This window comes from Opisthocomus hoazin, chromosome 3 (genome assembly GCF_030867145.1).
Source record: "Opisthocomus hoazin isolate bOpiHoa1 chromosome 3, bOpiHoa1.hap1, whole genome shotgun sequence".
NCBI lineage: Eukaryota > Metazoa > Chordata > Aves > Opisthocomiformes > Opisthocomidae > Opisthocomus > Opisthocomus hoazin.
Window position 1 is genome coordinate 18,950,923 of NC_134416.1, and position 23,647 is coordinate 18,974,569.

General features: G+C 37.0%; 1 protein-coding gene across 4 annotated transcripts in view; it reads left to right on the top strand.

Moving 5' to 3' along the window:
• The window catches only part of CSMD3 (CUB and Sushi multiple domains 3), a 767,725-nt gene that overhangs the window by 148,177 nt on the left and 595,901 nt on the right, over window positions 1-23,647 (top strand). For 3 of the 4 annotated variants that reach the window (XM_075415663.1, XM_075415665.1, XM_075415666.1), the window contains exon 4: window positions 6,541-6,735. The exons of the other annotated variant lie outside the window; for it this stretch is intronic. In XM_075415663.1, the coding sequence (XP_075271778.1) occupies window positions 6,541-6,735 (195 nt within the window). The remainder of the gene's footprint in view (window positions 1-6,540; window positions 6,736-23,647) is intronic. 4 annotated transcript variants of the gene reach the window in all.

Genomic DNA, 23,647 nt, shown 5'->3' on the forward strand with positions numbered 1-23,647 from the left:
GATTATTTTTTATTCTAGATTTTCCCGAGCTCTGAAAAAATCTTTACTCTGTAACCACAACAGCCTCTTCCCATCTGCCTGCAGAATATAGGTATGTGAAAAAAAGCTCTTAGAATCACTGCAGACTAAATGGAACAATCCTGTTATCACTCATATATGGACATATTTACACAGCCATTGAGTGGCTGTGCAGGGTGCATCTGTTTGGGCTTAATCCAGTTGGGAAGCTGAACTACCGCCACATGTGGTAGATACAGTACCTCAGGCTTTGGACTATATGGATAGGGTTGAATACTTTCAGAACAGTGTAGATGGAGCAGTCTCTGTGACACTAGCAACTCTACACCCATTCCAAAACTTCATGTAGTCTCCAGTGATCTTTCTCAGTCCATACACTATGTGATTTTGCCTTCCAGCCATACCTGGGGTATAACTGGTGCCCTCAGCAGCTATACAGCAATTTATTGCAGCTAAACCTTTAACTGAAATCAAGTGGAATTTGGTACAGGCAAATGCGGGTGGCTGGTGCTGTTATCTGTACAGCTCTCTTAGCTAACTATTGGGTCTTCAGCTGTTTGTCACTCCCTTCAGCTAACACTTTAGCAGAGTGTCTGGTGGGGAAATGTCAGATTTAATCATATCTACTGAAGCTTATAGTCACCTTTCTGTTGATTTTACTTGGTGCTAGATTATGCTGTCACGTAGTAAAATTAGTGACTGCCATTGTCTTTTTGCATGGTGTTTCAGCTCTCTAGTGTTGTTCTCTGTCTTCGGGTGATTTAAACAGATATTCTGAACAGTGTATTGCATGTGAAGGGAATGTATTGCAAAACCTGGACCATTTCTTGTATTACATTTGTCATGATCTCTGTATCAATGTTCATACAGTACTACATTATCACTTGTTTCCTTCACATACCCTGGAGGGGTATTTTTCTGTGCTTCTTGTTGCTGTTGTTCTTTTGCTTGTAGAAGAATTGTAAGAATGCACTTCTAATTTACTTAATGCTGAAACAGGTTCGGCCCTATAAAAATAACCTATGATTTTAAAGCTATAAGTAAACATTCTTGTGTTACTTGCAAAGAAGGCAAAAGCAGTGATTGTTTCGATGTACTTAGAACCAAAATCAATCTTAGTTAAAAAATCTGCATTTAAAGTTCCCTCAGGACACAGTTTTAAAAAACACCCTTATACTAATCATTGGCTTTATTTCAGATAATCAAGTTCCTCTGTCATTTTTTGGCCTGAAAATAATTTCAAAGGGAATAAAAAAGCAAAACTGTGTCATTCATTAAAAAATAGGTAAGATACTATGCAATGTGATTAGTTGTATTATTTTTTGTGAACAGTAGAGCCCCTCAGTGAGGTTACTATTATAAAGATATTTGTCTATCAAGGAAGAGCAATTAAGAACAGAAGAATAAACATGTTTTACCTTATTTTCCTTTAGGGATAAAAATAAATCTTTCTTACACATCCTCTTTCCTACCTATTTATCGACAGATACCAGATTAAGACAGTCTCTTCTGACTGACCCACATAAAATGCAGAAAGCAAAAGAAAAGCTTCAGAGAAGTTTTGGTTGTTAGACAAACTCTTATTTCTATCACCGCTGTAAAAAAACATACGAATTTCGGGATAGTGATGATCTTGAGGTGAGAGTTCTGTAGGAATCAAAGAATAAGCACTTTTATAATTGAATTACTACAAAGGAAAGACCTGGATTTTGAAGCAGGGGATATTTTTAATTTTATCTATGTTTTAATAAATCTGTAGTTCTCATGGTAGATTCTTGAAAGCATTCATTTATAGTGTCTCTTTCTTTGCTCTCTGAACCATACATATTTGTGCAGTTATATTGCTACTTAGATATTAAGTTTTTCAGTTTTTCCTTCACTTCATTTTTTCTTGTGGTTTCCCTCACCCTGTAAACTGAGTTGGGACGGGTACATATATATAGATTTCAATACGTGTGTTGGAAGTCAACAGCATTTCCATACTCATCAGTTAATTCTTCTGCTTCCTTTTAGATCTATATCTAGATGCCTTACTCATATATTCAGAGCAATGTAAATGAGAATAGAATAGAAAAAAAGGAAGCAAAATGTACAGTTTAAGAAAAAAAGGAAAACATTATGAGATAGAAACTATGCATTTAAGTTGCATTTTGAGTTTATAAAACCTTTGGAAAACTATGTGCAACTAAAAAAAACATTATAAGCTTTGAGATAGATGAATTTTGGACAACTAAATTTCATGGTACTTTATATCATTACAAATGAATCACCTTTCCTAATATTTGGGACCCTTGGAATGTATAGCATTCATTATATCCACACACGTACTACATGAAGCACTTCTGAAATAAGTATTGAGTCTTCAGTACCAAAGCATTCTCGCCTGTCAGTAAGACAAACTACATATGCATTGCTTTTCCAAGGGATATCTGTGCACAGCCATGTTCTAGTATTTCCAGTTACGTTAATTCCTGTCCCAAAAGACCAACTGGTTTGGTCCCTAGAATGGTGTATTCCCTGGGCCACACTCCTGTTTGTCTGGCAGAGGAATTACTGTTTAAAATAGCAGACATGAATGAACAAGCAGCCTAGGACTAGTGCTGTGCGGTAATGCAGGGAGATTTCCAAATGACAATGTAGGGATATCAGGAGTACTCAATTTCAAAAGTAATAAATGAAACAAATATTAGCCTTTATTGGGATATTTCGTAGTTTTTTCAAAGAGTAGGTACTCATGAAAATATACATTTGATATTGAGAGTGTTTCTCATTTTAGTTTGGGGAAAAATGGTATCATAATGATTTGTATTAGCTGTGACCAAAAACTGTAATAAAGATATGTATCAACCCTTTAAAAAAACACAAAATTCTTTATATTCCTACATTTCTAATATCAGATTTAGTGTGTGAAGATCATTAACCTTCAGGAGAGAAAAAAATAAATATTTTCCACTGAGCTGAATGCAATGCAAGAATGTGACGATTTTTTTTTTATTGGAATATTTGAAAATACTTGTTCTGGATATTTGGGCATGAAAATATAAATTTCATGCTTAAACAATTTAGGGAGGACAGGTGTTATTCTTGCTTTTTTGAATAACATAAAAGAAAAAATTCCTGACTTAAAATCTGAGTAAAAAGGAAGTAAATTTGAAATTTCCATATCTGGTTAGGACTTGTTTCTTCTTGAGTGAATGCTAAGAAAAAGAAAGTGTCAATTTCTGCCAACCTTGTTTTTTACAGTATTGTCACAAAGAAATTATACTTAATATTATTTAACATGAATAGCTTATTAATTAGTATTTCTAAGTGGCAGAATTTCTGCTAATAAAACTTTTTAAAGGAGTGTGTGCTTTTCTACTAAGCAGAACTCTCTGAGGCATATTTTACTCACAGCCTTTGAACAGAATTTCCATTGATTTTAGTAGGAATTAATGAAATATAGAAACTTCTTTAAAAACATTGAAGAGTATTTTGATCTTCGTATTTTATCATCATGTGAAAAAAAAAATAGAGGACAAATAAGTTCATACATACCTCAGTTACAGGTGGAATATTGATTTAAAAGAGCATTTTAGTTTTGCACAAGCACACAATACACATGATTTCAGAGACAAATGACAAATCTAGAACAAAGACAATTCTTACTTGGAGAGAGATTGAAACAATTGGGAAAGCTTTCTTTAAAAAGGAGATGAGCAACAATACACAATAAAAATGTAGAAAGTGGAATGGTGTAAAAAATTCCATTATGTTTATTTTCAGAGTACATGAACAAGAAGTTAAACCAAATTACAATATGGCAAATTTAAAAGGAAATGCTTTTCCACGCTCCAAATCATTACTAAATATCAGAATGTCACTGAAGTCAGGAATCTGTGCAGAGCTGCAGAATAATTATAATCTAGTTTGGCAAATCCTGTGCTCCCTGACAGATGACAATCTGAAGGCAACAATCTGTAGCTTTAAATGGTAGGGAGTTGATAGTACAGTGTCACATTCCATTTGAAAATAGATACTACTTATCAAGGAAGGCTAATGCAGTTATTTGGTCAGTTAGACACATCCCCCTTACAATAATGCACTGATATGTGTTCATAATGGAAATACAGAAGAAATTAATATATTTTAAATTGTACAATTTATCCACTTTCTTATTTAGAATCAGGAACAAAATGACTTGAAGGATTTGAAGTAGTAACATACTGCCTAGCCACTTTCATAATATTAAAAAGTAAATGGAAAATGCCAAGTAATCTTTTTAGACAAGTCATATAGTATTGCAACTAGAAAATTGGTTTTATTTTAGAAAGAGGGTGATTTTTAATTATTGGTTTATAATATCATATAATTTCACAAAAATATATTCTCTTCTGTGGGTACTTCTTGAGGAGACAGCTGTAAGACTAAAGCAAGCAATTTTAGACATCACTAATCTTTATATTCTTCGTTTCAAGGGACAGATAATCTTTTTCTGACCTTTTTACAAAGCACTGAGAAATACAGGTCTCTGAAAGATTTCACCCTCTTGGAGAAGCCAAAAATAAAACCACTGTGTACGGGCAGAGTTTTCAGGCTAATATAATGTGATTCATAAGATAACCAAAATCCACAGGATTGTGTTCTTATCTCTATTTTGACATGCTATGATGACACTTAATAACTGGGGTGGCCTTGAAAACCTTTAAAGGATTTAAGAGAAATCCCTTTGAAAAAATGTACAGGAGTTAACTGCAGTGTTGCCTTCTTTGTAAAGCTTTCAAGCATATTTGAGAACAGGGGAGGTTTATGGGAGGACAGAACGTTTAGCGTGATAAAGCAGTAGTAATAATATCAACCATTTAGGTGAGCTTTGAAGTAACCAAGATGAGACAGGCTATCTTCTTACTTCTGTGCTGTGTCCTTTTGCAAGGCAATGAAAGTCAAATCCTGTTCCACAAAACTTACTATGTAAGAGAAAGGAAGCAATAGCAGCAATGACATCAGCAACTAAGCTGCATATTTAACATATTCTTATCAAAACATGGCTGATACAGCAAGTCTTGCACATCAACACTTTGTTAGTATGTATTTTATGTACAGCTTATATATGTATAGACATATATAGTATATGTAGAATAAATATACTGGATTCTTCTTTTTAAAATCTCTTTCAGAGTTTTGTTTCATGGCTGGTATCAGAAATCTAATGTATCCTAGCTCTTGGTAGTTCTTGGCACAGAAGTTTGACAATGTAACATCTCATGAGCCATACTGCTTGTTTTGTTAAATATTTATATCTTTTTTCTTTATTTTAAACCTACTATAACAGTTCAAATTATTTTTTCCATACTGTATTTATGTTATTTCTAAATAAGTTAATATATACATGTGTGTACGTCTGCGTGCACACACTCATGAACACATCAGGGATGCAGAAGAATAACTGAGTTACTTGAAACTCGGGGAAAGAGATGGAAGAGAACACATATACACCCTTCCATTCTTCCATTTTATTTCCTTACTTTGTAGATTAGGGAAATTTGCTATGAATCCAAGTACAGGTTTACCTGATTTGCCACTTCCCTATTAGCTTTAGGCTGGTAAGCATACTAGGCACAAGCTTTAATGAGCTCAGGATGATGTTATGAAAACTCTCGTGCTCACACTTGTGCAAAATCTGTTTTTCTGTCCATTTAATAAAGGACTTCACAGTAAATGATGGGAAATGTTGCAATCAAGTTATTTATGATGTTGAAACATCAGTCAAAAGGGTACACAGTCGGAGTGTTAGTATCACCTGGTAAAACTGGACTCTAATTAATGTCCTCAGAGATCAAACTAACATCAGAGATGCGATGTATTTTGGATTCTCAGTGGTTTAAAGCTCTGCATTAGGGTAGAAGTCACCCATATCTATGGTATTCCATATGTTTAAATTAACCAATCCTTTGCTCAGAAATCAGTTGCCCACAATATCTCACCACTTTATTAATATTAATAATAAATAATGCTTTATTATCTAAAATCTGTGAAATCATCCAACTGCTTCCTGATCATGCTCAGGCTTATGTCTGGTAAAACCTTCTAGTGTTCTGTCTTGAGTACTTTTCCTTACTCTTCCAAATTTTAATTGATTTGAATCTGTTGTTCTTTCATGTCTGTATTACAGTTTTGTTTATTGTTTTGCATTTTTATAACTTAAGAGTCAGAAATATATCAAGTTGCTCTGTTTCTTCTTCCTGTATAATGGGTTCTTTGCTATAAATTAAGCAAAATATATGAATATATCTCTAGCTGGAGCCTAAGGAAAACTCTGTGCTCAGTTTCATATAATATTCTACCTTTGGACAGAAGGGTACAGAAACAGATACATAATAGACTAAGCCAGTAATGGCTCTTCGGTGTGAAGAGTTGTAGAATATCCATGAAAACACACTATCTGCTGAAAACTGCCATAGTTTTGGTTTTCTATATTCTTCAGCAAAATGCGGTATTGATTTATAAAAACATCATAAGTAATAATAAATACGTCTTCTCTAGAATTACAGAGTAGTTCCTGTGGCAATCCAGGAGTTCCACCGAAGGGTATCTTGTATGGTACAAGATTTGATGTTGGTGACAAAATCCGATATAGCTGTGTAACTGGATATATTTTGGATGGCCACCCTCAGCTTACTTGCGTAGCTAACTCTGTGAATACAGCATCGTGGGACTTCCCTGTTCCAATCTGTAGAGGTAAGAGAAATGTTACAGTAATGTTCTCAAATAAATACATTATATCTATCAATATGAACAACTTTAAATCTCTGTTTTAATTATTAACTTCTAGACTGTGGTTAAAGAAATAAAAGCCTTTGAATATTTCGACCTCAGTATATGCACCTACTAATTTTTAAGTCAACATCCTATTGAAATAATATTTCTCATTTATTTAAAAATATATGCAATGAAATGAGAACTAGAAACATAGTAATAAGTAGGATATAAATGTCTATGTTCAGCATGTTAACAGCCATGGGAATGTAAATCTGGGATCCATTCATACTTCCTAAGGACTGACTTTTCATCGAGCATTAACTTGGATGCTGAGCGAACAGATGTTTGAAACCACCAAAACAATTCAATTAGAGAGAATTCCTCTCATTCTCAGTCAGATATGATATCTTAAGATTTCTATATACGATACCCCTTGTATTCTAAAAAATATTGTAGGACAAATCCATTTCCCTTGCCAACATTAGAAATATAGCAGTAGTAGGGAATCTTGTTTTGTGGGTAAATTTGATTTTCTGGGACTATTAGAGAGCAATAATGTTTGCAGAGTAATGAAAGGAGCTAAGCTGATAAAATTGAGAATCTATCACTACTATGCACAGCCAAATACAATAAAGGTAGTATTTTGATGAAACACTGTTATGTCAGGCAAGCTTGAGATCCTTTTCTGGATTCACAGGTCAACTTTACAGAAAGTAACATTTAAATTTGTCTGAAAATTTTGACACAGTCTTGCAGGGCTACAAAAACTTTCCAACTGAAACCAGCATTCTGATAAATTTCTAGTTAAAAAAACTCAAAATTCCATTTGGTTAAAACCTGGTTAACCAGTACCATAAAAAAGTAATTGTGTGTAGGAAATGTGTATCACTGGAAATACCATACTAATGGGTCCTATTCTTGGCTTAGAGCTATTTCATTTTTATCCATGACTTTGAAGAACATATAAAGTTATTGCTAATAACACTATTTTCTGGTAAAATTGTTTATAACTCCCAAATCTTCCCCTCCTATTTGCCATAAAAATGCTACCCAATAATGAAGAAGGTACACAATCAAGGCATAAGTCCAAATTTTGTTTGTGGAGATGATTATAAAAAGATTTTATGAAAATATGTTAACTTGCACAGAATTTACATTTCTAATAATATAGAAGGCTAATTGACTTCACTGCAGACCATTGTTCATACTCTTGATCTGCCAATTTTGAAATGAATTGGCATAAAAAATTGTACTCTTAAATGAGGAAGATGGCAGACTTGAACCTGATGCTTCCACTTGCCAGTCAGTCATCACAGTCACAGTGTTACACGTGCTTTCTTTTGATACAATGTTTTTCAGTAGAACTTTGGATAGGTTTTTTTTTTTTTATTTCAAGGGGATGTGAAAATACACCATGTAAATTTGAATTGGAATGATAAGCTCCCAAAGCAGTCCTGTGGTTAAACATAAGTCTAATGAGTAAGCAGAAGACTATCACATAAGAATATTAAAACATATTTATTTTTATTTGTGATTACAGAAGTCATTATCTGAATAGTGTCACTCTCTAGGGAAAAATAGAGTTGACAGATTGGAAAGGATTCAGAAAAAGAGAACACAATTTTGTTCAGGTTTCAGAAGTGTCATTTTGTCTATAGACTGAAGGAACTAAAACTTTTCAGTGTATGCGAACGTTGTAGTTTGGCTGCGGCCAGCAACAAAGGGCCACACAGTCACTCTGTCACCCTTCCCCCCACGAGGGTGGCGAGGAGAATGGAAAGAAACAGGCAAAAAACTGGTGGGTTGGGATAAGGGCAGTTTAACAGAACAGCAAACAAAGAGAACAGTAACAGCAACAATACAGATAAGGAGAACATACAAAACAAACAGCAAAATGCACAGAGCAACTCTCAGTGCCTGATGTCCCACTCGCTCCCAAGCTGCGACTGCCTTCCCCCCCAGCCCGCTCACCCATCTGGAACCCATCAGGACAGCACATGGTATGGAATACCCTGCTCTGTTTGGCCAGGTGGGGTCAGCCCTCCTGGCTGTGTCCCCTCCTGTTGTCTGGTGAAAATTAACCCTGTTCTGGCTGAACCCAGGAGAGCGAAGAAGGATGAAGAGGTGACAATTTACTGCAGAAGTTTAAGAAGAAAGGAAATATTTTTTGGAGAAGACAGTGGTCTAAGAAATAGCAGTGAAGAATCTGAGGGATAAAACCTTGCCAAATAAAAAGTAAAAAAATCCTACGTACTTATTTTCATAGTGGTAGTTACAAATTACTGAAACATAACCTAGGAATGTGATGGATTCTTGATGTAAGTGTTAACATCAGGCATAATGGCTTAAAGGCTTAATGCACCAAATTACTGTTATGGTATTTTTGGTCTATGTTCGACAAAAAAATGAACTAATTATTTTCAACATTTCCTTCTGTGAGTCTGTGTTTGATATCAGAAACATGTAACTTCACATTTAATACAGAGACCTTTGTGGTTCTTGTCCTAATTTTGTTTACGGCAATTATCCAACACCTAATTCTGCAGAAGATTGCTAAAGGTAATTACCCACTAATGAGCTTCTTGCCTCTTTACGATTGCCATGGAGATTGTCTTTGATTAAACATTCATCTTTAAAGAGTTCCTGTTATAAATGTCTTATTGTTCCCTGCCAATGGTCATTGCATCTAAAATAGAGAATCCTGAGACAAACAAGTGAAGTAGTGTGTAATTTTGAGGGTATATGTGTAAGAATTAATTTTTCTCAACGCTACACAACTTGACTACTGATTTGTGGTAGATGGTGAGGTCTATTCCAGACATGCATATACTACTCATTCATTTTAATATAGTTAGCTGGATTGGGGAAATACAGAGTATTTCAATGCCATGTCCTAGGAAATGTCGTTGTCTCGTTTGCTAGAAAAAAGTCCCAAGAATATCACAAAACTGTACTTTATTCAATATCAATTTGTGTGGTTTTGTTTACTTGTTTGTTTTTACATATAGAAAATAAATTGAACAAAGCTCTGAACTTACAGCATGCTCAAATGTCAGTGGAGTTAAGCTCATAAATGTCTTTACATCATTTGTGTGTAAATGTCACTGTCGTCTGCCTCTTGTAATTCAGAACACGTAAATATAAGGAGGAATTTTTTTTTAGATAATTCCTTTTACGTTGCCTGCACTTCAGATGAAGACATCAGGAGGAGGTCATACTTGCGTTTCAGCAATGTAATTCTTATGAGTTGATGTCTCAGTGAGGGAAATTTCATTTGAATCAACGGTGCTTTGTATCACCACAAGTATCCAGACATGAGACTCTATTACAAGTTTATCATTTAAATTTGGTGCATAACACTGATATTTATATTTTTTTAAGTTATGCATTTTTGGGACAAATTTTTTTCATGAGGAAAAGAATTATTCCTCTAGTGGCTTCCTTTCTCTTTACTAGTCTCCATAGGATTGCATTGCACAGTCAGTGTACATATCTAACAATTGCTTTGTTTGATATCCTGTTTCTCATTGAACATAGTCTGAATGTACAAAGTTTTTCACCTATTATTTGCATGTTGTGATATTAATTAAATATTGTAATTTTTATTAGATTTACTAGAAGTGCAAAAATACCTTAATTAAAAGAAGACTAAATTTGATTTGTTGTGTTGTGGTCAATTATACTGTGCACAACCCGTGACTAGTTTTTAAATAAAGCCTTCTTCCCTGACAAATTATTTTGATAAGGTTGTTTTCCACAGTGAAACATGACAGCAGATTTATCTTATCACCTATTCCTGAGATAATGTTGCAGCTTGCGGTTTCTCCACAATGCAGAAAGTTAGGAGTAATTTACTGAGGCTAATAAATAAGGTTACATTTATATAAAATATTGTCATTCTATAAAGGTTATAATAATTAGACACTTTCACAATAAAGAAGTATTCTGACTTTTATATTTTTAACACTTTTCTTATTCCAGGGTAAAATGGATGTTGTAAGAATCTTCATTCTAAAATTTGAGGTTTTTAGAATTCAGAAATTTCAAAAACAGAATATAGTTTTAGTTGTATTCCTAGAAGTTATATTAAAATATTTTTACTATTGCTTGTACATATAGGTACAAAATATTTGTCACTATAAAACTTCTGTTCATATTTTTAACAAGAGGCTTTGTTTTTCCACTTGTTTGAATTGACATGCAGTTTGGTCAGACAAGTGCACAATCCACTGACTGTAGGTACTTTTTCGACATGGACAAAATATATTTCTGCTTTGTTTATTATTTGTCTGGGAGGATATTGAGTTGTTTTTCCATATTTTGTCATGACAGTTGAAAAACTGAAGAGGTTGTTACTACTTTCCTAGTCTGGGAATTCTGTAATTCCCCTGAAACATATATATATATGTAGATATAAAGATATGTTTATTTCTACCTATCTGTACAGTTATATACTTAGTTTCTTCTTCTTCGGTGGATTTATTCCAAATAAACTGGATAGATGTATTTACAAGCTCATACTTTAAAAAGTGATCTACCAAGCATCAAACTGAATATTAGAATTTTCAGCTCACTATTGAAGTATTTTGTTATTTCCTGTGTTCTGAACCCTCTGAGAGGAAAATTTGTTAATTGCAAGTCACTAATATAATTCTGTGATGACATAGATACATGACTACACCTATTTCAACTACATGAGGTAAGTTATAGGTCAAATGAAACACAGCATCTTCAAATGAAATAAAAGTATAACTAATAGTCCTGTAGACCCTCCAGTACACTTTCTTGAAGGGATACCTCTGTTTACATACAGCCTATAATAATGTGTAATGTTAAAAAAAAACAGTTGAACTTCACATACCTACCAAGAAATAGTCATATGACAATGCAAGCATTTCACAGACAGACAAAATCGGTTGCAGGTAGATAAATGATTTTTTGACAATGTGCCAAATAGAACCTAGTAATATAAGCAGTAAATAAGCTGACTCTGCCTCTGAGTCTTTGTTGTAAGCTGGGTTTGTAGGCTGTGGAGAGAAGAAAGCAGAAGATAAAGTCAAAGTACTGTGCTTGGAATCACAGAATCCTAGAATGATTTGGGTTGGAAGGGACCTTAAAGATCATCCAGTTCCAACCCCCCTGCCATAGGCAGGTATTTTCTTCCTGAACATGAGGAAGAACTTCTTCCCTCTGAGAGTGATGGAGCACTGGAACAGGCTGCCCAGGGAGGTTGTGGAGTCTCCTTCTCTGGAGATATTCAAGACCCGCCTGGACAAGGTCCTGTGCAGCCTGCTGTAGGTGACCCTGCTTCGGCAGGGGGGTTGGACTAGATGACCTACAGAGGTCATTTCCAACCCCTACCATTCTGTGATTCTGTGATTCTGTGATTCCACTAGATCAGGTTACTCAAAGCCCCAGATGCCATGCAGTGCGTGAAGTAGTGGAACAGACAACGTACACACAGGAAAATAAAGTGCTCTAACTTAAAGACAGGAACAATTTATATCCCACGAGGAACAAACAATCTGTTGTCTGAAGCCTGTTTTCATATATAATCAGTAGTCATTGGTTATTCTTGGGAAAATCCCCAGTATACCTGTGTGAGACTGGATTAAAAACATGTTGGATTGTGTAATGAATATCAGAAAGAAAACTAACAAAAGGATTTTGCAGAATGACATATTTGGATATAAGATATCAAGATAACTTGACACTAATGAATGAGCAATTTTCCAGAGACTGTTCCAGAGTTCCTTTACAGGACATTGTCAATCAGTAGCATAGAATGACCAACATTTTTGTGGTTGTGTCCTGGTTTCAGCTGGGATAGATAGAGTCAATTTTCCTCCCAATAGCTGCAGTGTTTTGGATTCAGTATAAGATGAATGTTGATAACATTGATCTTTTTAGTTATTGCTTTAAATCAGAGACTTCTTCCAGTTTCTCATATTCAGCTAATGAGCATGTGTGCGGGAGGGAGCTTAGCCAAACAGACAGCCAAGTTGGCCAATAGAAATATTACGTACCATAAATTTTCTGCTCAGTTTATGAATGGAGTTGGCTGGGGCAGGGAAAGCTTTCAGCTTCTGGTTTTCTGGGGTTTTTTTTAATCCACTCTTGGCCAGGAGTTCAAATTTTGTTCACGCTGTGCATCAGTTGTCAGATGGGGAGAAAAATTATATTGTATATGTTTTTTTTGCATATTCATTATTGTCATTACTATTACTAGTAGTATTAGTATTTTACTTTGTTGTCTTATTAAACTATCTTTATCTCAACACACGAGTTTCCCATTTTATTAATTTCTCCTCCCCACCCCTTTGGGGGGGAATGGGAGGGGTGAGCAAGCGGCTGTTGGGTCCTAAATGCTGGCTTCCAGGTTAAACTACAACAGATCGGTACATTAAAAAATGTAAACGGTCTACAAATGGCAATGATGCTCCCTTAAAATTGAAGAAGCTGATTAAGACTTGGAGGGGAGAGGAGAAATGATGAAAAAGTTCTACCTTTTTATTGAAACAGTAGTATAATGTAGATGTTGTGTGTTTTCAAGCAGAACGCCGTATGCTTTCAAGCAGGGCCCGGAAACTACAAAATAATACCCTGAATTACTTTTTTAATGACGAAAGCTACATTACCTTCTGTTGCTTTGAGTTTTTGCAGTAAAAGGACTTCGTGAATTCCTTATTTTAGTTGTTTTTAAAATGTGTAATTTTTAAGAGCAACAGAATCAAACTTTTGCCTCTATGAAAAGCATTGGAATTGCTCTCTGGTGTACCCTACCATACTTGTCTTTTCTCATTATATTAGTGTTATTCACAGGATAGTATCTGGTTCTCATTATTAGGGTCATTTCACATAAATACACAGTGTACTTAAGTGAACAAATATATCTAAACCTGAAGAATAGGAAATCCTCGTGTGAATTTTAACATGTGATCAGATCCATGGATTTTTTACTATTCAAGGAAGTGGTGAAACTTTCTGAATTATTTGAAGTTACTTTAAGACACTATTGATGTGTTGTGAACCACGAAATTGATACAGAACGATAAATGTTTATTCTATTAGAATTGTCATATATTCCTAATCCAAATGTTAATATATACTCCTTTTAGTGTGCTAACAATAGCAATATTAGCGTCACTGATATATAATGTCTGTTAAATGGAACTCTCTGAAAATGTACGAGTAATAATGACGATCTAATATAGCACATATTCCTTAACCAAAAAACATTATTTGTGAGAGTTCTGATTGGTTTTAACATATTAGATTTGTGTCCAAAAACTCTGTTTGTTCATTTATGATAATGCTGGACACATAACAAAGTTCTTATGATGGATGGAGAACTGTAAGTACTCATTGTGCTCATCTGTGAAGAGTCACAGTGTAAAAATGTGCTACTGTAGCAGTGACGATGTTAAAAAAAAATAATTGCTAATTTTTAGAAAGCAAGCTCATTATGGAAACTTGTTTAACAAAAAAATAATTTAATTTTATTCGTATGTGTTTTTTAATCAAGATTTAAATGTTCAAAAGGTGATTAAGAGATATACAACAGATCAGAATATAGTTAACAGCTTATGAAGCAATACAAAATATCTTAAGATATTTTCCTTGTCCTTTCATTAAAAATGTTTATATCTGGATCAGAATACTCATCTGAATATCAGAATCACACTTTCATTTGGTTTACATAGTTTAGCTTTGCACTTCCTCATGGGATTTCAGCGATTCCTATTAGTACTGAAGAGAGCTGTCGAAAGATCTGTTAGCAACTTATCTTAGCAGTGGGTAAAACCCAGCTGCTGTGATATAGTCCAGAATAGAATCACAGAATCACAGAATGGTATGGGTTGGAAGGGACCTCTGTGGGTCATCTAGTCCAACCCTCCTGCCGAAGCAGGGTCACCTACAGTAGGCTGTAAAGGACCTTGTCCAGGCGGGTCTTGAATATCTCCAGAGAAGGAGACTCCACAACCTCCCTGGGCAGCCTGTTCCAGGGCTCCATCACCCTCAGAGGGAAGAAGTTCTTCCTCATGTTCAGACGGAACTTCCTAAGATTCAGTTTGTGCCCATTGCCCCTTGTCATGTCGCTGGGCACCACTGAAAAGAGCTTGGCCCCATCCTCCTGACACCCAAAATATTTATAAATATTGAAATATTTATAAGCATTTATTAGGTCCCCTCGCAACCTTCTCTTCTTCAGGCTGAACAAGCCCAGCTCCCCCAGCCTCTCCTTATAGGAGAGATGCTCCAGTCCCCTCACCATCCTTGTAGCCCTCCGCTGGACTCTCTCCAGTAGCTCTTCATCTTTCTTGAACTGGGGAGCCCAGAACTGGACACAGTACTCCAGATGAGGCCTCACCAGGGCAGTGTAGAGGGGAAGGAGAACCTCCCTCGACCTGCTGGCCACTCTCCTCCTAATGCACCCCAGGATGCCATTGGCCTTCTTGGCAGCCAGGGCACACTGCTGGCTCATGGTTAACCTGTCGTCCACCAGGACACCCAGGTCCCTCTCCACAGAGCTGTTCTCCAGCAGGTCCACCCCAAGCCTGTACTGGTGCATGGGGTTGTTCCTCCCTAGTTGCAGGACCCTGCACTTACCTTTGTTGAACCTCATCAGGTTCCTCTCTGCCCAACTTTCCAGCCTATCCAGGTCATGCTGAATGGCAGCACAGCCTTCCGGTGTGTCTACCACACCTCCCAGTTTGGTGTCATCAGCAAACTTGCTGAGGGTACATTCTAACTCTTCATCCAGGTCGTTGATGAAGAAGTTAAACAAGACTGGGTATATATATAATTAGTATATATAATTATATATATAATTATTTTGATCCAATACAAAGGTATTTGGATCAAACTAATTAGCATTCATCAGTGCAGTAATTTGGAAAAGAGATCTCTTAACTTACATCTCATAAACAGTATACAGAGGACAGGGGAAAGCAGCAGAACGGAATTGTTTCTAAATAAATTATGTTTAGAAAAAGAAAGTAATTATATGTAATTATTACAGGAAAGGAAAGTTTGCAGACAGTTGTAGTTCGCACAGAAGTAAGGAAAAGACAGACGTAATAATGCATGATCTTTCTACTTTTAATGGAAAAAAAGTGCCAATAAGATCAAATATAATAACAAAAAACTGTTAGAACAATTGATACAGGCAATGAAGAGGAAAAGAGAATGACTAGATTTTAAATTCAAGAAATCTAACATAGTACTCAACAAAACAAAACTTCTTGAATACCAAAATATTCGAGCCCACAGTTGTGTTCAAGGCTGGGAATTAAGACTTCATATGACAAGTGGTGGAAGTTAGCAGGGGTGGTTAATGAAAAGCTTGAAACACTGGCTTTATGTTCTGTTTGCTTAAGATTTTTCTTAAGGAAGGTCAAAGGATATAGAAGTAAATGATGTATTGACCATATTCACATATACTATTGAAATCATGTTGTAAAATTGTCACTGAGGTCAACAGTGAGAATTATACCTGCAGTTGAAAGGGGACAAGATTAGTCTGAAGGATCAAGATGAGTGAATGGGAAGGAGGAACATGGAAAAGTAAAATACTGGTTTAGGCTGATAATTGACAACAATTTGAATAGTTTGTTTTGGTAATATGTACAATGCAATCATTGAAGGACAATGCTAGAGTTATTAATTCCAGCAAAGCCCCAGTCTTTCACACGCAATTTAAAAAATATTTCAAATGAAGTTTATTTGTTAGAAACCCTTAAAGACTATTTTAAGATGAGAGGCATAACTCTAGCTCGATTCCAGTTCGGGCTAGTAAATTCTGCCTATGCTAGGTAATTGTTTCCCTATAACCTCTTACATTCTTCTTAGGTTCGTTTTCTATGTGGCATTCCTGGATAAATCCTCACTAGTGATTACTTGGCATAAATAAAATTTATAAAATAATTTGAGATACTTTGAAAGCAATTACTGGTAAATCCCAGGTTCATTAACACAATTTACTAAGATGGTTAATCCAAAAAGGTTTTGCTGCCATAGGCTTTTAAATAGACTATATTTTCCTCAGTTTATTGAAATTACGGCTTGAGAAACTTTCTGTATCTCTGAATTTATGCCTAAAATTAGAATTTACCAGGGTATAAATATAAATTTTGAAATAGAAACTTTGCAAACCCTGATTTATAACTCAGCTATAATTACATCTGGAAAGCAGAAGTCATAACAAACTATTTTTCTGAGGCATCTTTAATGTCCTTCCTATATTACTCCAAGAGAACAATTGATTGCCCGTAGTGTTTTTTGCAGGCAAAATATTGCTTTGCTAAAATTCTAGCATGACATTTTAGCATTCTTCAAGACTGCATCTTTATTAACCCAAAGAATGCTTATTGATTCGCCTGTGGAACATGAATCTTGCTCTTTAGCATTAATTAATCTTCTTGTTCTTGTCATTGGCAGGAGGTTTGTTGATTTATTTAAATAGTAAGACAACATTGTCTTGTGAGATGAATTTCAGATCTGTAACCTGTTTTTAAAGAGAAAATATTTAAAGTTGTCCACTGACGGTTCATTCGTGTTAAAAAAATAAATGTGGATTTTCACAAAATTTAGTCATCCCTCATCCTCAGTTTATATATTGAGCATGGCATCTTATACTATGGAATATCCCTGTGGTCAAATTGGGTCAACTGTCCTGGCTATACTTCCTCCTAGCTTCTTGTGCACCTCCTCAAATGGCAGAGCACAGGAAGCTAAAAAAATCCTTGACTTAGTATAAACATTACCTAGCAACAACTACATCATCACTACGTTATCAACATAATTCTCATACTAAATCCAAAACAGAGCACTGTACTATCTACTAGGAAGAAAATTAATCCTATCCCAACCAAAACCGGGACAGTCATGTTTTTATTCAGCTCTGCAAAATCAGAAGTTAAAAATAATATGCTATAAATTGTGTTGATGCTGGAAGGGCATTTAAATATAACAGAAGCTGTAGCAGAGTTTTGCTACATGTATATGAAAGATTCCATTGTATTTAAGGTGGTTAAGAAAGGCCCAACAGCACAGACTTCATCTCATACAGGACTGACTGTAAGAGGTCTGCTTAGTTAACTCATTTGTCTTGTATGATGGCTTGAGTTTTGTTCAGGATGAAACCTTTGACAGTAGATCTGTACAAATTTAGCAGATAAAATTTCTTTCACATTTCTGTTGATCAGTGGAGCTGACCTTATTTAACCAGAACAGAGCAGTTCATGGACAAAGGTTCTCTTTGCTGCTCTGTGTCATAAAGTTGATTCTGGGTTCTTCTAAGACTGTCTGGAAGGGGGTAAAAAACTTGAACAGTGAGAATTTAGCATCACTAGTTGCTTCATCAGTTACTGGAAGTAGCTGGGAAGACCATACAGCTAGGCAGGCGCCATCCAGGAGGTTCCTACAGAGCATCGATGATAACGTTCTGATGCAAGTGGTGGAGGAACCAACAAGGAAAGGCACTCTGCTGGACCTTGTATTAACAAACAAGGAGGGACTGGTGGAGGATGTGAAGGTCGGAGCTAGACTCGGCTGCAGTGACCATGAAATGATCGAGTTCAGGATCCTGCATGGAGGAAGGAGGGTGATAAGCAGGATCAAAACCCTGGACCTCAGGAGGGCTGACTTTGCCCTCTTCAAGGAGCTACTGGGAGGAATCCCGTGGGCCAGGGCAGGTGGGTCCAAGAGTGCTGGTCGCTCTTTAAACAACACTTCCTCCATGCTCAGAAGCGGTGCATCCCCCTAAGAAAGAAATCGAGCAAAGGAGGCAGGAGACCTGCATGGTTAAACAAGGAGCTTCTAGCGGAGATCAGGTGGAAGAGAAAGGTCCATGGAATGTGGAAAGAGGGGCAGGCCACTTGTACTCTTGTACAGGAATGTGGTCAGAGCGTGCAGGGATGCGACGAGGAAGGCCAAGGCCCACCTGGAATTGAAGCTGGCAAGGGATGTCAAAAACAACAAGAAGGGCTTCTTCAACTACATCAGTAGTAAAAGGAAGGCTAGGGACAATGAGGGGCCACTGCTGAATGAGGCGGGTGTCCTGGTGACGGAGGATGCGGATAAGGCAGAACTACTGAATGCCTTCTTTGCTTCAGTCTTCACTGCCAAGGCAGGCCCTCAGGAATCCCAGGCCCTGGAGGTAAGAGAGGAAGCCCACAGAGAGGATGACTTTCCCTTGGTCGAGGAGGACTGCGTGAGGGATCGCTTAAGCGATCTGGATGCCCACAAATCCATGGGCCCGGATGGAATGCACCCACGAGTGCTGAGAGAGCTGGCAGATGTCATTGCTGAGCCACTCTCCATCATCTTTGAGAGGTCTTGGAGGACAGGGGAGGTGCCCGAGGACAGGAGAAAGGCCAGTGTCACTCCAATCTTCAAAAAGGTCAAGAAGGAGGACACAGGGAACTACAGGCCGGTCAGCCTCACCTCCATCCCGGGAAAGGTGATGGAGCAGCTTATCCTGGAGGTCATTATCAAGCAAGTGGAGGAAAGCCAGGTTATCAGGAGTAGTCAGCATAGATTCAGCAAGAGAAAATCATGCCTGACCAATGTGACAGCTTTCTACGATGACATGACTGGCTGGGTAGATGAAGGGAGATCCGTGGATGTTGTCTACCTCGACTTCAGCAAGGCTTTCGACACAGTCTCCCATAACATCTTCCTAGGGAAGCTCAGGAAGTATGGGCTGGATGAGTGGTCGGTGATGTGGATTGAGAACTGGCTGAATGGCAGAACTCAGAGGGTTGTCATCAGCGGCGCTGAGTCTAGCTGGAGGCTGGTAACCAGTGGTGTCCCCCAGGGGTCAGTACTGGGCCCAGTCTTGTTTAACTTCTTCATCAACGACCTGGATGAAGAGTTAGAATGTACCCTCAGCAAGTTTGCTGATGACACCAAACTGGGACTAGAGGTAGATGCACCAGAAGGCTGTGCTGCCATTCAGAGAGGAACCTGATGAGGTTCAACAAAGGCAAATGCAGGGTCCTGCAACTAGGGAGGAACAACCCCATGCATCAGTACAGGCTTGGGACGGACCTGCTGGAGAGCAGCTCTGTGGAGAGGGACCTGGGTGTCCTGGTGGACGACAGGTTAACCATGAGCCAGCAGTGTGCCCTGGCTGCCAAGAAAGCCAATGGCATCCTGGGGTGCATTAGGAGGAGTGTGGCTAGTAGGTCGAGGGAGGTTCTCCTTCCCCTTTACACTGCCCTGGTGAGACCTCATCTGGAGTACTCTGTCCAGTGCTGGGCTCCCCAGTTCAAGAAAGATGAAGAGCTACTGGAGAGAGTCCAGCAGAGGGCTACAAGGATGGTGAGGGGACTGGAGCATCTCTCCTATAAGGAGAGGCTGGGGGAGCTGGGCTTGTTCAGCCTGAAGAAGAGAAGGCTGAGAGGGGACCTAATATATACTTACAAATATCTGAAGGGTGGGTGTCAGGAGGATGGGGCCAAACTCTTTTCAGTAGTGCCCAGTGATGGGACAAGGGGCAATGGACACAAACTGAGGCACAGGAAGTTCCATCTGAACATGAGGAAGAACTTCTTCCCTCTGAGGGTGACGGAGCACTGGAACAGGCTGCCCAGGGAGGTTGTGGAGTCTCCTTCTCTGGAGATATTCAAGACCCGCCTGGACAAGGTCCTCTGCAGCCTGCTGGAGGTGACCCTGGTTCGGCAGGAGGGTTGGACTAGATGACCTACAGAGGTCCCTTCCAACCCCTACCATTCTGTGGTTTTGTGATTCTGTGATTCTGTGATTCTGTGATTGTTTCCATCTTGTCTTTCATTTTTAATGTTTGATGTCATATCTCAATATTCTATACTTTATATATTTTCTACAACTTTTTTCCTATTTCATTGTAAGTATGTATATTTTATATTTGTGCATATATGTCTTTGAACTTTTAAAAACTTTTTAAAGTGTAATGAAAGAAATTAATATAGTCTTTGTTTTTGAGGCCTGCTATTTCCCAGTTTTCTCTTATTAAATAAACCATGAGGAAAAAAGACACCTTTTTCGATATCAATATTTAGTACAAAGTAATCAAGTTGAAAACTGCTTTAACCTAGGAGCCATGGGAAACAGACATTTTGACCCACATTTAAGTCAGGTAGCAGTGGACAGGTGTCAAAAGGAAAGGATGCAGAGTGATGGGAAACTTCAGAATTGTTAAAGCAAGGTGAAGGGACATCTGGACATCTGCCTCAGGTCAGCCTGGGACTCTAATAGAAGGAAGTGCAGCTCCACATGTGTTCACAGAACAGTGACGCTGTTGGAGCAACTGATACATGGTGGGACAGCTTACAGGGCTGGAGTGTGGTAAAGGATGGATACAAACTGCTCAGCAAAGACAGGCAGTGGTGTGGTATGGTGTGGTGTGGTGTGGTGTGGATGGTGTGGTGGCTGCTGTGTGAAGGAGTAGCTTACATGTATGGATCTGTTGTTGGGAGTGCAGAATGGGCTGATTTAGGGCTTGTGTATCAGGATCAGAGTACAATAGAACAATCAGAGAACACACATTGGGACTGTGTTGCATACTACTGGAGAAGGGTGAAGAAATGTGGGAAGTGTTCTTTAAACAGCTCAAAGAAGTCTCTAATTCACAAACTGTAGTTCTCATGGGACTTTATCCTTTCTGATATGTGTTGGAAAGGCAATATGGCAGGATGCAAACAGTAAAGAATTCAGAAGATCTTTAAGGATCCATACTCATGTTTCACAGTAAGATTTGTTCCCAGTAGATATTTGTCCTGATAGTCCTTTAAACACCTTCCCATTTTCCAAAAACATTATTTTCCCATATTTTATTTTGAATATTATTAGAAAGTGTTTTTATCTTTTATTCCACATGAATTTTTCTAGTTAAAATTTAAGCATGTTATCTTATTTCCTGTATAGCTCTGTACCTGTGCCCATTAGAACCCAATTATTCTTCTTTGCAACTTCCTTTTACTTGTTTAGCTTTGATCTTCTCTTCTTTAACTGCAATAATCCTCATGCACTTTTACTTCACAAATCATGTTTTTAAGACCACTAGTAATTTTTGTTCATTTCCTTTAGATTGTTTTAAAGTTATTCATGCTTTCTTTTGAAGTCTTGGTCCCCAATTAGCAAAGAGTGGATAAGAATTTTTGTGATCCATTGATCACAGCTTATAGTTACAGCATGCTCTATTCTGCTCTCTGAAGTACTGGTATGTCCAGTTATTCACCTAGTTAGTCTATAAGGGATAATGCAACTCTCGTTCCACTTTAAAATAAGGCTCTGTGTTTTAAATGGCATTGTTAACAAAGAATATTGTTTTCATTAATTTTGGTTTTGATTTTGGCTTTTTTTTTTTTCTATTAGAATGGTTTAACTGTTGAATTCCAGGTAGACAGACAAGGCTTTTATCTTTCTATATTTCCCATGGAATGAAGCATGTACAGTAAGGCACAAATAAAAGGTCTCCATGAACTCTAGAGAAATCTAGCTGAAGTCCCAGAATAATATTTTTTTTATTTACTGCAATCTATATATCTCCAGGCTCGCCAAAAATACAGTGCCAGATTCCAATTTTCTAACTATATGAACTAAAAAACAAAGTGTACACATTTAAAGGGAATAATGTTGTGGTTTAACTCTTCATTTACTCCTATTTAATTTAATTCAAAAACTGACAAATAAATATTTGGAGATTCAGTCCTCCTGCAGTTTTGGGCATCAAGTAAAAATATTGATGCACTGCTTACTCCATGTCAGTCAATATATAATGAAAATTGCTTTCTATATAATTGTTAATCTGAACAGGACGAGAAAAAGCAGAGATTCATGAATAAAAATAATGGTCATAACTTCATAAACAAACCATTTTGGAAATTTTCCTCTCATTGGGGGTGAAAGTCCAAAGACCTTCTGTCAGTTATCCAAGTCATGTGGATATCATCCATATACAAAAAATTTCATAAAGTGTTCACTTTCTATCATTACTAAGAACACTAAAGACTGAGGTTAAATTTTATAATCATTGAGAAACACTTACATCCCAGGAATCTGGGAAAATCAAATTAAGCTGTCTGATAGTCACTAAGCTAAAGTTTATCACTCATAAATTGTACAGAAAATGGACACGAGCACTGCTTCACTGAAGGGAGAAAGGAAAAGAATGAACAATAGATGAATCAATAACTCACTGCTCTGGATGCTCAAAATACGATAATGACAGTTCTCTTTTCTCATTTGCTGATGATGCAACTGCTAGGATAGTCTGTTCTTTTCATGTATGATGCAGTTATGTGTCACACATAGTACAGGATTAATGATTCCAGGGTGCTGTCATCTTCCTTGCCTAATTGCATAGCTTCATCTAAGAAGCAGCTAAATCAGCAAAGTGACTTGTCAACAGTTTGCTCTTTCTAGCTGTTCCAAGCATCCATGCTTGTTCTAGTTATTCTGGTGTACCTGGATGCATGGGTGGTCCATTATCCACCTTTACTGGTCACTGCGGCTTTTCAAGTAAACTGTATATGTGAATTTGTTTTTAACCAAACTTTTTCTACATTTTTTTTTTTTGTAAGGAAGGTGATATTAAAAACCTTCAACACTGAATTAAATTTTTTTTCTTAATTCCTAGAATAGAAAAAAATGTATTTTAAATCATTGATTTAGTGCTGTGTAATGGAGTTGCACTGTAAAAATATATCCATAGCTTTTTAGAATATGTTTTCCATACTTTGTATTGTCTGTTGAAACTTGTGATATTGTTTCTGGAGGTTTAGAGTTTTCAGTAGGAGTCAGGCTATCCAATGACTATGTTGTTTAGCAAATTATGATTTGCTGGTTCTTTCAATGTTCTGTAGTTATGAAAAACAGTGGTAACATTTGCCTAGCATGATACTTG